Source organism: Pteronotus mesoamericanus, unplaced genomic scaffold (genome assembly GCF_021234165.1).
Source record: "Pteronotus mesoamericanus isolate MK-2021 breed Mesoamerican mustached bat unplaced genomic scaffold, CSHL_Meso_final contig_48, whole genome shotgun sequence".
Lineage (NCBI taxonomy): Eukaryota > Metazoa > Chordata > Mammalia > Chiroptera > Mormoopidae > Pteronotus > Pteronotus mesoamericanus.
In genome coordinates this window covers 2,720,741-2,733,282 of record NW_026555180.1, presented here as the reverse complement: position 1 = coordinate 2,733,282, position 12,542 = coordinate 2,720,741, and the positions used below count along the sequence as shown (strand labels likewise).

The 12,542-nt window shown below is 38.2% G+C and overlaps 1 protein-coding gene across 1 annotated transcript in view; it reads left to right on the top strand.

Annotated features, from left to right (window-relative positions):
- The window catches only part of IL1RL2 (interleukin 1 receptor like 2), a 34,899-nt gene extending 22,675 nt beyond the window's left edge, over positions 1-12,224 (top strand). The window contains 5 exon segments of the mRNA XM_054578034.1: positions 635-764; positions 2,112-2,248; positions 6,234-6,377; positions 9,739-9,900; positions 11,812-12,224. Coding sequence (XP_054434009.1) covers positions 635-764; positions 2,112-2,248; positions 6,234-6,377; positions 9,739-9,900; positions 11,812-12,224 — 986 coding nt within the window.
- Positions 12,225-12,542: the final 318 nt, after the last annotated feature.

Sequence of the window (12,542 nt, the reverse complement as noted above, 5' to 3'; positions counted from 1 at the left end):
AAACATATAATTACTTTAAATGATCTATGCATATCTACTTGGAAACTCTAAGAAAATTCTCTAAAAACCTACATTCACTGGCAATTCTTCAGTAAGGTATTCCAGTATAAAATACACTTTTAAAGCTAAGAGCATTTTTATATGCCTGAAATAATCATATATTTTATAACTGGGGAAAATGACATAAGTGGTGAAAGGGAAATACAGTATTATATGTGATGTTGGTATAACTTATTAAATTTGAAGAATATGTAGTTTATTCTACTTCATATCAGACACAAAATATATTTTTGATGAATTAAGTACATATAAAAATAAAACCACAAAAGTGAGATAAAAAATAGACAAAATTTATTTAATGTTAGAACGATGTACTTGTGAAACACAAAATAAGTGGAAGAAATCACAAAAAATCAAAAAACTAGATTAGCATAAAAATGTAAATATGTGTGTAGATGAATGGTAAGGCTGCAAGATCACGTGTCCTTGTCCAACAAAGTAGATTAATATTGACCTCAGGAGCATATTTTTGGTAAATCAAAAGGCATTCAAGGTTCAAAAACAAGATGTATTTCTTAACCAGGTCATTTTTGGTAGAATTTTTATTTAATTTTTGTGAATTTGATTTTTATAGGCTCCACCCTTATTGTAAACTGCAACATAACAGACACAAGAGATAATACAAATCTACGATGCTGGAAAGTCAGTAGCACATTGGTGGATATTTACTACAAAGAATCCAAGCGAGTCCAAGAAGGAATTGAGTAGGTGTTTTGTTTTTCTGGCTTCTCTGAAAGTTAGCAACATTTTTTCCATTTAAGTGATTTGGTATTAGTACTGATTTTTAAGATGATTCTCACTGACTCATTATTCCTTTTGACTTTCTCTTTAAAGATCTTCTCAGAGTTACATGTGAGTAAGCAACTGCTGCAAAGAAGTGTGAGATGCTAACATTATCAATCACTCCTAAGTCTTAATTCAAGAATAAGCGCAGCGTGAAGTATGGCCTATAGTCAACAAGATCAATTTCTGTCAGTTGCTGCTTAAAACTGATCTCATTCCCTGTTAGTCATATGATGAACAACAAACCTTCAAGGCTTAAGTAGCAAAACAGGCATTCTTAGAGAGACAGTGCATAATCATTAGCGGATAGGCTGTATGAACCAGGTTTATGATGGTATGAATCAAGTGTATAAAACAAGACTCATTAAGTCAGAGGGCCAAAGAACTTCTGTTGGACCTTACAGTTTAGATAAGTCAGGGTAAGTGGAGAGGAAAAGGGGAAGGTCCTCTCTGGGCATCCTTAGGGCTTAGGTTGGTGTCTATGAGGAGAGACTTCAAAACTCTCGGAATTTATTTATAAAAAAACTGTGTATTTATTCTTACATGTTTAAACTTCAGTCACCTTCAAAGTACTCTTCATTTGCTGCAATACACCTATTGAGACATTTTTTTTCCACTGCTTGAAACAGTTTTTGAACTTGTTGATTTTGATGCCTTTTATTGCTTCTGCAGTTTTTTGTTTCAACTCTTCCTTATCAACAAAATATTCTTCTTTGAGTACTTCTTTTTAATTTGGGGAAACAAAAAAAGTCACTCAGGGTGAGATCAGGTGAGTAAGGAGGGAAGGACATGGGGGTCATGCCATTTTTGGTCAAAAACTGCTGAACACTAAACGCAGTGTGGATAGGTGTGCTTGTAAATCACCCATCATGAAATGGGCAAGTGCACTGAAAGAATCTTCAAAAATTTCACTGAAGCTGAGCTCCTGCTCTCCCAATGGCCAGCTGGTATGCTGATACAGATGAGTTCCTAGAACACTCACCTAGAGGGGGAAGCCTGTACTGCAAGGGGCCCGCCCTCCAGAACATTTGGATCCCTTCTCCCTGTATAATGAACAGAACCATGCTTCCTTGTCACACTGCCCCAAAGATAATGCAAATTGGGAACTACAGAATGCACACCTCAATGAGACACTCAGTGAAGTACTCATAGCATAAAGTGACTTAGAGTGTCCCTGGGAAAGAACTTTATTCTCTAGACTAAAGATTATAAAATATGTTGGGTAAAATATGACTTACGTATTAATGATTGGCTCTTTTCTTTTACAGAAATCACGTTTCTTTTCAGGAACATAATTTTTACACAGTGAACATAACCTTTCTAGAAGTGAAAATGGAAGATTATGACCATCCTTTCACATGCCATGCTGGTGTGTCTGCAGCGTACTTTATTTTAAAACCCCCAGGTAATGTTCCTGTGGGTTAAATACTGTTCAGAGTGTTCAAAATGATGTAAAAGAAACGCTTATGAAAGATAAGAGATCCTAAATGTTTGGTGTGAGGCAACAGAGTGGTGTTAAACAGACAAACTCACTATGAAATCTGGGGAAGAGTTGATGTCACGTCTGATAATGCTCTTGCAGTCAGGTGGGGACTGCAATGCTGTATGCTTTGAAAGTGCTATGTTAGTGTACATTGAGGTTTTATGGATCAAAATTCTAGAAAACAGAGTTGTTCCTTTATTAAACCCAGTTATTCAACATTTATAATCATGTGCTTGTGAATTGCAGCTTTTAGATTATTTGTTATAAATAATTTGATATGAAAATAAAATGTTTGTGTATATTCTGTAAATTTGTAAAATTTTCTGTAAAGGCTGAACTCTGATATTAAGCATAAGACCTTCAAACTTAATGTATATACACAAATTGCTCTCTTAACTTTTTGCAAAGTATATGGAGTATCCATTGAGGTAAAAGAACCAAAGGGTAGATAGTGATGGATATAATCATAATCTGGAGAACAGCTTTAAATTCTTAATGTATCAGTGGAAGTGTTTGAAGCACCTTCTAAAATGTTAATGTGTGGCTTACCAAGACAGGTTTTCTTTCTTGATTATATTAATATCAACTTCTTTTCTTGGGTATCTACCATGCAAGAGAAGAGCGAGCTTGGTTTTGCCAGTATCTCTTAATAATCAGTTAAACCCATGTTTCCATGTATCTACCTAAAGTTCTACCAGAAATGCTTTTCTAGAGCTTACCATAAAACATTAATCCAGTGGATGCTGTATGGAGCTATCAAATGTGCCTTGGCTCCTGTCAAGTTCCTGACCTCATGAGGGTCCATCACCTCACTTCTAATAATAATGAATGGGCATATGCCCACAGAAGCTTGCATCCCTGAGTTCACTTCTATGACCTGGAAGCCAGGGTCACTCTGTACCCAGCTGCTTTAACTGTGAGTGAGCATGCAGCACTTCCTCTCCTCATTTGGACCTATGGGAAACCCTCTTGGGTAGCAACAGGTAGAAGAAGCCTTGGGTTTATCAGCCACCACTGACCATTTTCCCTTCTTTCAAGGGCTTTCCCTTGTCATCGAAAGTCATTTTTGATCACTTTCCCCTCATCACTCCGTGCATCTCTCAGTAACACATTTGGGCCATTCCTGAAGTTATATTATCAGTGCTGCTCTTTCTGCATGCTCATCTCTGATAACTTTCCTATTTGCATGGCTTCAACTGTCATTTCTGTGCAGGTGTGATTCCACATCTCCAACTATATTCTCCCTTCTCATGTGCAGCCCTGCACTTCCAGCTGCTTACTGGACTGATTTTGAATTTTATATGAAAGAGAATTATATAATATGTTTTCTTTTATGTGTTGCTTCTTAGGTTTATGGGGTTCATTGCTGCATCAGTGCTGCAGCATGTAGCTGTAGTTAATTTTTATTGCTGAATCCTTTCCATTGAATAACTAAATCATAATCTATTTATTCTACTATATGTCATCATTTGAGTTGTTTTCAATTTGCAGTTATTCACAAATAATGCTGCTGTGAAAATTCCCATATGTGTGTGCTGATATTCATGGAGAAGCATTCCTCTATGATATATCATTAGAAGTACAATTAATTGCTACAGAGAGTACTCAGGGTCTCCCCAACTCCAGAAAAAAAAGAGGAGCTGACAATGGGAAGTCTTGGAGACTGCACAAGACCAGGAGTATTTAAAATTGAAATCTGCCACAACCCAGAAGTTTGAGTTTTTTGTTTAGTAACCTTGAATGAAAATGACCAGCATAGATTTTCATGTCAGTACTGTGTTATAGATACTGACTACCTGGAAGCACTGGGTTCAGAAGGATTCTGAGCCAAAGTCCAGGCTTAGAAGAATAATGCTATTATTATTTAACACCTGTCAATCATGCAGTAGGGAAACGGGGTAGTTTTTCTCCTTTGCTGTATGTCAGTTAAGAAACTTGTGCTTACCATATATATCTTTGTTCCTATCTATACTTTTTTTCACATTTCACATACAATGTATTTTTAGAGACATGCATTTTGTTTTGTTTTTCCTGAGTTCTTATGAACATTACCCTCTTAAATCCAAGCCTCTGGTTTGGATTTACGTGGGACCAGAGGTAAGGTTATAACTTCTTCATTTGACTTCCTTATTTTTGTTGAATTTTATTTAGTTTGTCTGAAGCAAGGTTCCTATAAAGCTGTTTGGATTGGGTGTACCTTCTGTAAATTTCTTTTAATCACTATTTTTAGCTCCCATCTCAGTTTAAGGCTGGTAGCAGTCACATGGACCCAAATACCACCCTTATATGGTCTTAAACAAGCATCTTGTCTCAACAGTGTGTGTTCCACTATTTCAATTTCAAAGCTCATTCTCTCTTTGAACTCACTCATTTATTTTCTATTTCCAGTTCCTTCATTTTTTAGCTCATTTACAGAACAGAAGATATCAACACTCTTGAATGCAATGAATGATCAATTCAAGAATTTCAGACCATCAATCCTGTCTACTTACCAGGAGTGTCTGAATATCATAAATTTTGTGGGCATGGTCTCCTTTTCATGACCATTTATAATACCAAGGCCCCTTAAGTGTACATTAAGGGTTCACGGACATGGATCCTCCCAAAGGGAGAGGTGGCATTGGTGTTCCAAGAGTTTGGGAAGGGCAAAGATGCTTGGAAAATGGAAGGGAAGGGAGACTCCATGTACGAGTTAGAAACTAGAGGTTCAAACAAGTCAAGATCAGAATGGGCACCAGCGGGCAGAGCTGATCCACTAGGCTGCGCTGGGACTTAATGGACTGATATATTTTTGGCACAGATGCATTTATATATATTGTGCTTCATTGTGCCACTTATTTGAAAACACACAGTTGTAGTTAGGGATGTCTTGGACTCAAAATGTTTGCAACATGGTGTGGCCTAGGGCAGGTTGTGACAAGCTCTTTAATGAGTATTTTAGAAGTGAAAGTGCACTGAGAATTAAAAGAAAAGTGACCCTCCCCTTAAACATACCTTATAGTGGGGACTAGAATGTCAAGAAGGGGTTCATGAAGAAAGTTGGGTATGTGGTGGATTCTAAGAATAAAGAATTCTCTTCCTCTCCCTTCCTTCCTTTTTTGAATTCTCTTTTTTCTTAGAGCCTCCTTCTTTGGTAGAACAGGTGGGTGTTGTGGTAAGGAAGAAAGCTGTGCTGTTCCTCTTGTCAGATATGTGGGAAGGAATGCTTTTCTTGTGGACTTGGAGTTCCAGAGGAACTGGCTTATCTCTGCAGTCATCTTCTACCTACAACTTTCCCCATAACTGCTTTGCAGTGTGCTCACAAAGCCAAGCAGGACACAAACACCCTTCCTGAGACTGCATCTCTCAGATAGACACCAAGCTGGACTCTGTTGGCACAGGGAGGTTGAGGTGGCAGTTTGGCTCTTGGCCAGTCTTGTAGAACCAACAAAAATGGCTTCCAAGAGAGGCAAAGGATGGCTCTTCATTTATGACATGAGTCCTGCTGCTCAATTTTGAGTAACTGGGAAAGCAGTTACAACAACATAATCAAGAATATGTGGCAGTACCACCTAGGGGAACTTTCCCAACAATGTGCTAGGCTTCACATCTGAGTGCTGATTAAGCAGGACTTAGCCATGTGTGTTTTGACAGCAGTCCTAATGAGATTGGAGGTATGTGGTATCTCTCTCTGGGCACTAGGATTCTACAGAATTTCCCTCCTCAGATTCCAAGGGCAATTTGCTTCCTAAAATTCATGGGTCAGACCAGATTATTCTAACTCTCATACCTACAACTTAACTATAAAGAAATACTTAAGCAGTATCCTCATTGACATCTAATATATTTCCATATGACATTTGTAATGTGATTTGTATAAGTGTACAATTGACACTTTCTAATATTATTATTTTGCTGTCATTTGCAGTGCCAGATTTTCGAGCTTACTTGATAGGAGGGCTTCTGGCCTTTGCAGGTACGGCAGTGTTTGTCATGTACATCTACTACATTTTTAAGATTGACATTACACTTTGGTATCGAAGCGTCTTCTACTCTACTAAGACTATAGAAGGTAAGTGTGGGGAAATACTGAAAACTTCCTCATTATTGCTAGTCACTCATTTGTATAACCATTGTAAATATACTTCACCACATTTTACTTAGCTTGCCTTTTATGTTGGCAAATTTAGAGGAAGAAAATCTCCCTGGAACTTTCCATACTTCTGAGAAATGATTTTTTCAAGACTACAAGCATTGTTCAGTCAAATCAGGCTTACAGGCTGATTGTAACTGAGTGACTAAATCCTCCAGGTCCCACTGCAACCATTTAGGAATGGTTCTCACATCCATGGGTATAAGCAAAAGAAGACAATTTCTCCTTAGCAAAGTTCTCTTCACCTGGTTACATGCTCAGTACATGGATGCTTGAAAAGAACATGTGTTCTGGAGGTCCACATGCTGTCTGTGGTTATAGCACTGATACTTGGTGCCTGAAAAACTTAAGTCTCTAACTCTCAAGTTGGGGAGGGACAGACCTGAGTTTGAATTGGAGTTCTCCATGTACTCCTTGTGTGGTCTGAGAAAGGTATTTAATCTTTTTATCTTTCTTAGCTATGGAATGAGGAAAAAATAAAAGAGGGAAGGGAGGGAGAGAGGGGGGAAAGGAGGGAGAGAGGGAGGAAAGGCGAAAGGAAACAGATTAAAGCCTGAGTCATACAATGCTGTGTGAGGAACTGAGTTGAAGTCTGAAAAAGCACTGGAGTCCTGGGGCACTGGAGGGCTGCCTTGTTGCTTGGAGGCCAAAGCAGCTATGCTGCTGCTCTGTCTTGAGGTTTCAGTTTGGTTGGGGGAGTCAGCCTCCATTGTTAGCACTATTCAGCACAGAAATGTCTAAATATGATCCTGAAACTCCGAGGAAGCATTTTACACCATTGTGATTTTAACCCTGCAATATACAGGGTGGGGCAAAAGTAGGTTTCTGAAATGAGTTTATTCTTGTATTGTTATTTATTATTGTATTATTTTCCATATGAACAACTGTTAACCTACTTTTGCTCAACCCTGTGCATTTGTTTCAGAATGTATATGCTCTATCAAGGCCTTGAAAAAAAGTAATAAATCTGTTCTTAAGTACCCTAATTGGATGGAAAAAATAAATAGAAGGCTGAAGAAAGGCCTGTGTTGCTCATATGCATGGAGATACACATATTTATACCTTCGAAGTCCAGAGGATTGCAATGCTAACAAAAGCAGACACATGGGGAATATAGGTGTAGAGCATGTTTAATGAGTCCCTGTTACAGACAAGGACATTGTTTACACTAAGTACCTGCTTTGAATATTAAAAAAAAAAGCATGGTTGGCGTTGTTGTCCACAAGTGTGATAAAACACAGATGGCCTAACTTGGACTTTATTCTACAATGAATTTTAGAATTTAAACTTGGCAGCCCTTGAACACCAAAGAAATTTTGTTTGGTGACAAAATTCAACTGTGAAACTCTGGCTTTGGGTTTCCAGTGCAACCTGAAGAGCTTCGAGTGCTGGGGACAGACAGCTAGCTGGACATGGGGTTTCTGTTTGGCTCTGCAGTCCCTACAGAGGCCATTACTTGTAAGCCTGCCTGTGATTGAGCTCCAGACTGTGTCTGGTTGAGAAGAAGATTAAATGAACCACCGCTTGTCCTTTCTAACACACAGATGTAAGTGGTTTGGCTGTTCTCTATTGATTGAAAGGGGACTATATTGACTTAGATGGTGTTCCCAGAATTCTGGCCCCTTGACATTTGTTACTCCCTGACTCACTGCAGCTCTTGGGAGCATGAGTAATGAGTGGGTGGTGAAGTTGCTTATTAGTGAGGTGAAGTTTAGCAGGAAGAGGGAAAAGGAATAGTGACTCACCCTGAGCTACTGGGGCTGAGCAGAGGAGAGGCCCAGGGAGCCCCACCCCCTGCTGAGCCTGAGCCGCAGGCCAAATTCAGAACCAGCGGGCTGAGGATTTGGAAATGGAAGCCTACAGTCAGTCAGTGGTTCTCTTTCCTCTTTTTTTTTTTTTAAATCCAGAAAAGTCTATGTGCACTTTGTAATTAAATTCTCGACAGCTGAGTCTATGAGAATTATCCTGTAATATCCTTTGGAGTACTGGCTTTAACAGTGAGCTAGTGATGATACTGGAAGATGTGTCCCATACACTGTCTCCAGCCTTGCTTTCCTGGAGGGTTAGTTTTTGGTCATTTGGGAGCATGTGGAGTAATGGATGGCAAACACAGAGAAGAGAGATAAACTGTGTCTTCTTATGATAAAGTGTTTATCCCATAGATTAGTCAGGCTTTACACATGATTACTACTTACATGTGTGTAACTCACAGTTTTATTGAGTTATTAATAGGTCTAGTTAGAGCTCATGAGTTCTGTATATTCTCTGTTAAGTCTTATGGGTACTTTATACATTCTCCTGCCAGGTGTGCATATGTGTACAAAAATATAAGGATCAATTTACAAATCTCCATAAGTGATGCCTCACCTTATTTCAAATAAATTTGTGGGGGAAGTTCATGTAGAACAGAACAATTAAAAACAAAACCAAAATAGGTACAATGAACACAGGAAAATAAAGAAAGAAAGGTAAAATAAAGCCAGGGTAGAGTTCATGACAAATCTTGGTCAGGTTTTAAAGATGAGCTTGTTTTAGAAGCAAAAGCACAAGCAATTACAGGATTCATTATGTGCTGTTCCCAGAAACCTTTTGGTTGCTCCTGAGAGCACATGGCCAGTCTTGGGACAATATTCTTAAGAAGTATATTTTTTTGTGTGTGAGGAGTCCTCATTTTTAAAGGATGTGATGCAGTGAACCTTGTGTGCAAAAAAATTTCTAATATCAAGGTAATAGGTTTTATGTGGCTTTTCTTCTAGTGTCGCCTGTGCATGTTAGCACTATAGCACCAAGCCTCATGATCTTCAGTAAAAGCACTTACACAAAAGCCAAATAGATTGTGTAATTTTTCCACTGGTCCACTTTGATTAGTTTTAAAATTTAGCAATATCATATCAGGAGAAAGTAAGGAATTGAATAATTTTTATACCGTCTTTCATAAACTCACATACACCTAGGCATATTGTTTTCAAACTACAGAAAATCAAAGATAAGGGAAAAAAATCCCAAAAGAAGCCAGAATAAAAAAAATACCTTACCTATAGAGAACAAAAGTACAAATTATATTCGACTTCTCAGAAACCGTCAAGCAAGAAGAGAGTGAAGTATATTTTAATTATTAAAAGTGGGAGATGCCGAGAATAGCAATGCTTGACACCAAGTCAGCCAACTGGGTGTGCTGAAGCAAAAAGCACATCATGGTAGCAACTCAGATTTTAACTTTGTTTATGTAGGAAAAATTTGATAGGAATCATTCCATGAGCTTACCCTATTTCTTTTTCAGATGGGAAGCTGTATGATGCATACGTCTTGTACCCCAAACCTCGACAAGAAAGCCAGAGCTATAATGTGGACACACTGGTATTCAAGGTTCTCCCTGAGGTGCTAGAAAGGCAGTGTGGATATCAGTTATTTATATTTGGTAGGGATGAGTTTCCTGGACAAGGTATGTTTTAAGTGATGTAGAAAAACAACAAATAAATTTTGAAAAGTAAAGGAAACTTTCTCTTCTTTCACTTTGCAAATGGTAGACTCTGCTTGTCTTCTGCACAAAACCACAAGAAGTCTTTTACCTTTCCAGCCCTCAGCCCTTGAGCTGAGGAGGTTAGAACCAAGCTCCTTTCCTTTATTAGCTTTATCCCTGCAACAGGATAACTGGGATCCTTGTTGAAATAACATGACTATCACTTTGAACAAGGATATGGGTAACCCATTCATTTGAACAGGTGATAGATGACATAACCTTGGTCAAGAGAATGACAGTGGTCACTTGCCCTGATGTCCTTGAGACTAGCTGCTGAGTATTTTCTGTCAGTTTTAATATGTAAATCAGCTCATGTTTAAAGCTGATTTCCTAAACCTGAATATCCTAATCTTCTCCTACCTAAATAAGTATTTACTTCTCATTTAATAACTGTCTAACTTTGGGCAATGAAGTTAATATCTTTGAACATCAGTTGTCTCATTTGTCAAATGGGGATAGGAATGTTTCCCTGACTTGACTGAAAGTTTTAAACCTGAGAAGGGACCAGTATGGAGCTCAGACACTCAATGGATGAATGTTTCTCCCTTTGAAGGCTATACAGCCAATGGCTGAAATTTGTAATAAACATCCTTTTCTAGTTACCAGGAAACCAAGATTACTACTTTATGGTATTTGGCAGTGGCTTATTCTAGGTTGCTTTAAAATGGTTTCTAACTACTTTGGATTTATAAGCTACTCATATCCACAGTGAGACCACCCTAATATCTCAGTCCAGATCTTTTCAAGTTATGAAATCATCCTCTACAAGAAAATGATAGTTTAGTCCAGTGCTTGTTATAAACATGTGGAAGAGCTCTGATTTCATAACCATATCAATATTCACTCATTCATTTATTCAACAAATACTTATTGAGTACCAGCTATGTGCTCAATAATTCTCAGGTAATTTTCTAGGCTTTAGAAATATTAAAATAAGCCAAAGAGAAAAAAAGTCTGCTCTTGGGTAAGCTGTTGCCTATTTTTATCCTAAGTATAAGAAGGATATAAAATTTGACCTTTATTTCTTTAAAAAAAAAGAAGTTTTTTTCATAGCTGGATATTTAAAGAACTCTCCCCTTCCTGCTCCCAGAAATCATCAGGCTATATCATCTGGTTTTTAGTTAGTCCTATAAATCCTGGCCATTTAAATAGCTTTAAAGCATAAGAGGAAAACATGAATAAAGATTAATATGTCATTTAAACTAACTATATTTTTCTTATCCTTTAAAAGTCTATTTTAAAAAAGATCTGTTTATCATCTTATATCAGACCTTCAGCTAAATCTGGGGATAAAAAACTAGGCATGATAAAATCCTTGTTGTGAGCAGTTCATGATGTGTGGGTGGAGCCAGTGGGCTGAGGAAAGTGACATACCAACAACTAACTGCCAAAATACATATTTCATGAACACAAAGGACTAATTTTTCAGGGAAAGTAAGGAAATTTTCAGAGGAGATGATAAATGTTTAAAAAGAAAGAACTCTCATGTTGCCTTGACTGGTGCGGTTCAGTTGGTTAGAGTGTCATCTCATAGACTGAAAAGTTGTGGGTTCAGTTCCCAGTTGGGGCACATCCAGGCTGCAGGTTCGATCCCTGGTCAGAGCACATATGAAAAAGCAACCAGTTAATGTTTCTCCCTCTCTGTTCCTCTCTAAAAGAAACAAAAAAATGTCCTCAAGTGAGGGAAAAAATAAAAACCTCTTGTTAATCCAGTCCTAAGTCATGTTTATTTTAAAGTTCCTTTTTAACATCCATTTATAATATTCTCAAGAACATTAAGATCTGGGCTGTTTCAATAATGAGATCTTCTGTTCCTTCTTTCTCTATTTGCAGCTGTGGCCAGTGTCATCGATGAAAACATTAAGCAGTGTAGGAGACTGATCATCATAGTTCCTGAGTCACGGGGCTTTGACCTACTAAAGAACATATCAGAACAAATTGCTGTCTACAATGCTCTTATCCAGGATGGGATGAAGGTCATTCTAATCGAAGTGGAGAAAGTAAAAAACTATACAGTCATGCCAGAGTCAATCCAGTACATCAAACAGAAGCATGGGTCTCTCCAGTGGAGTGGGGACTTCACAGAGGAGTCACTGTGTGCAAAGACCAAGTTCTGGAAAAAAGTGAGATATTGCATGCCACCCAAAAGGTTTCCACCATCTTCTCCTGACCAGCTGCCGAGGCATACACCCTGTGACCTTACAGCTAGCAACTGGAAAGCCAGAATGGGGTTATTGACCCCGTGATGCAGTTTGTCAGTAGAAAGTGGCTCACATTTAGACAAGAGGCATTGCATTTAGGCCATCCTCTTAAAGTGAATCATTGTGTGCTTATGTGAAGGACTGCGCTTGTTTACTTGTTTTAATCAGAGATACTTTGGAAAAAGACATCACCTCTAAAGAAGGCCCCCATTAAGTTATTGGCTCTGAACACTCATGAATATTTGCTGAACATAGGCTAAATTTAGCATTTGAGCCCCTGAGGAATAGGACACAGGGGGTTGCAGAGTTTAGTTCAGATGTCAGTAATTTGGCACATGGTGTGGCAACTGTAGGGCCAGACAT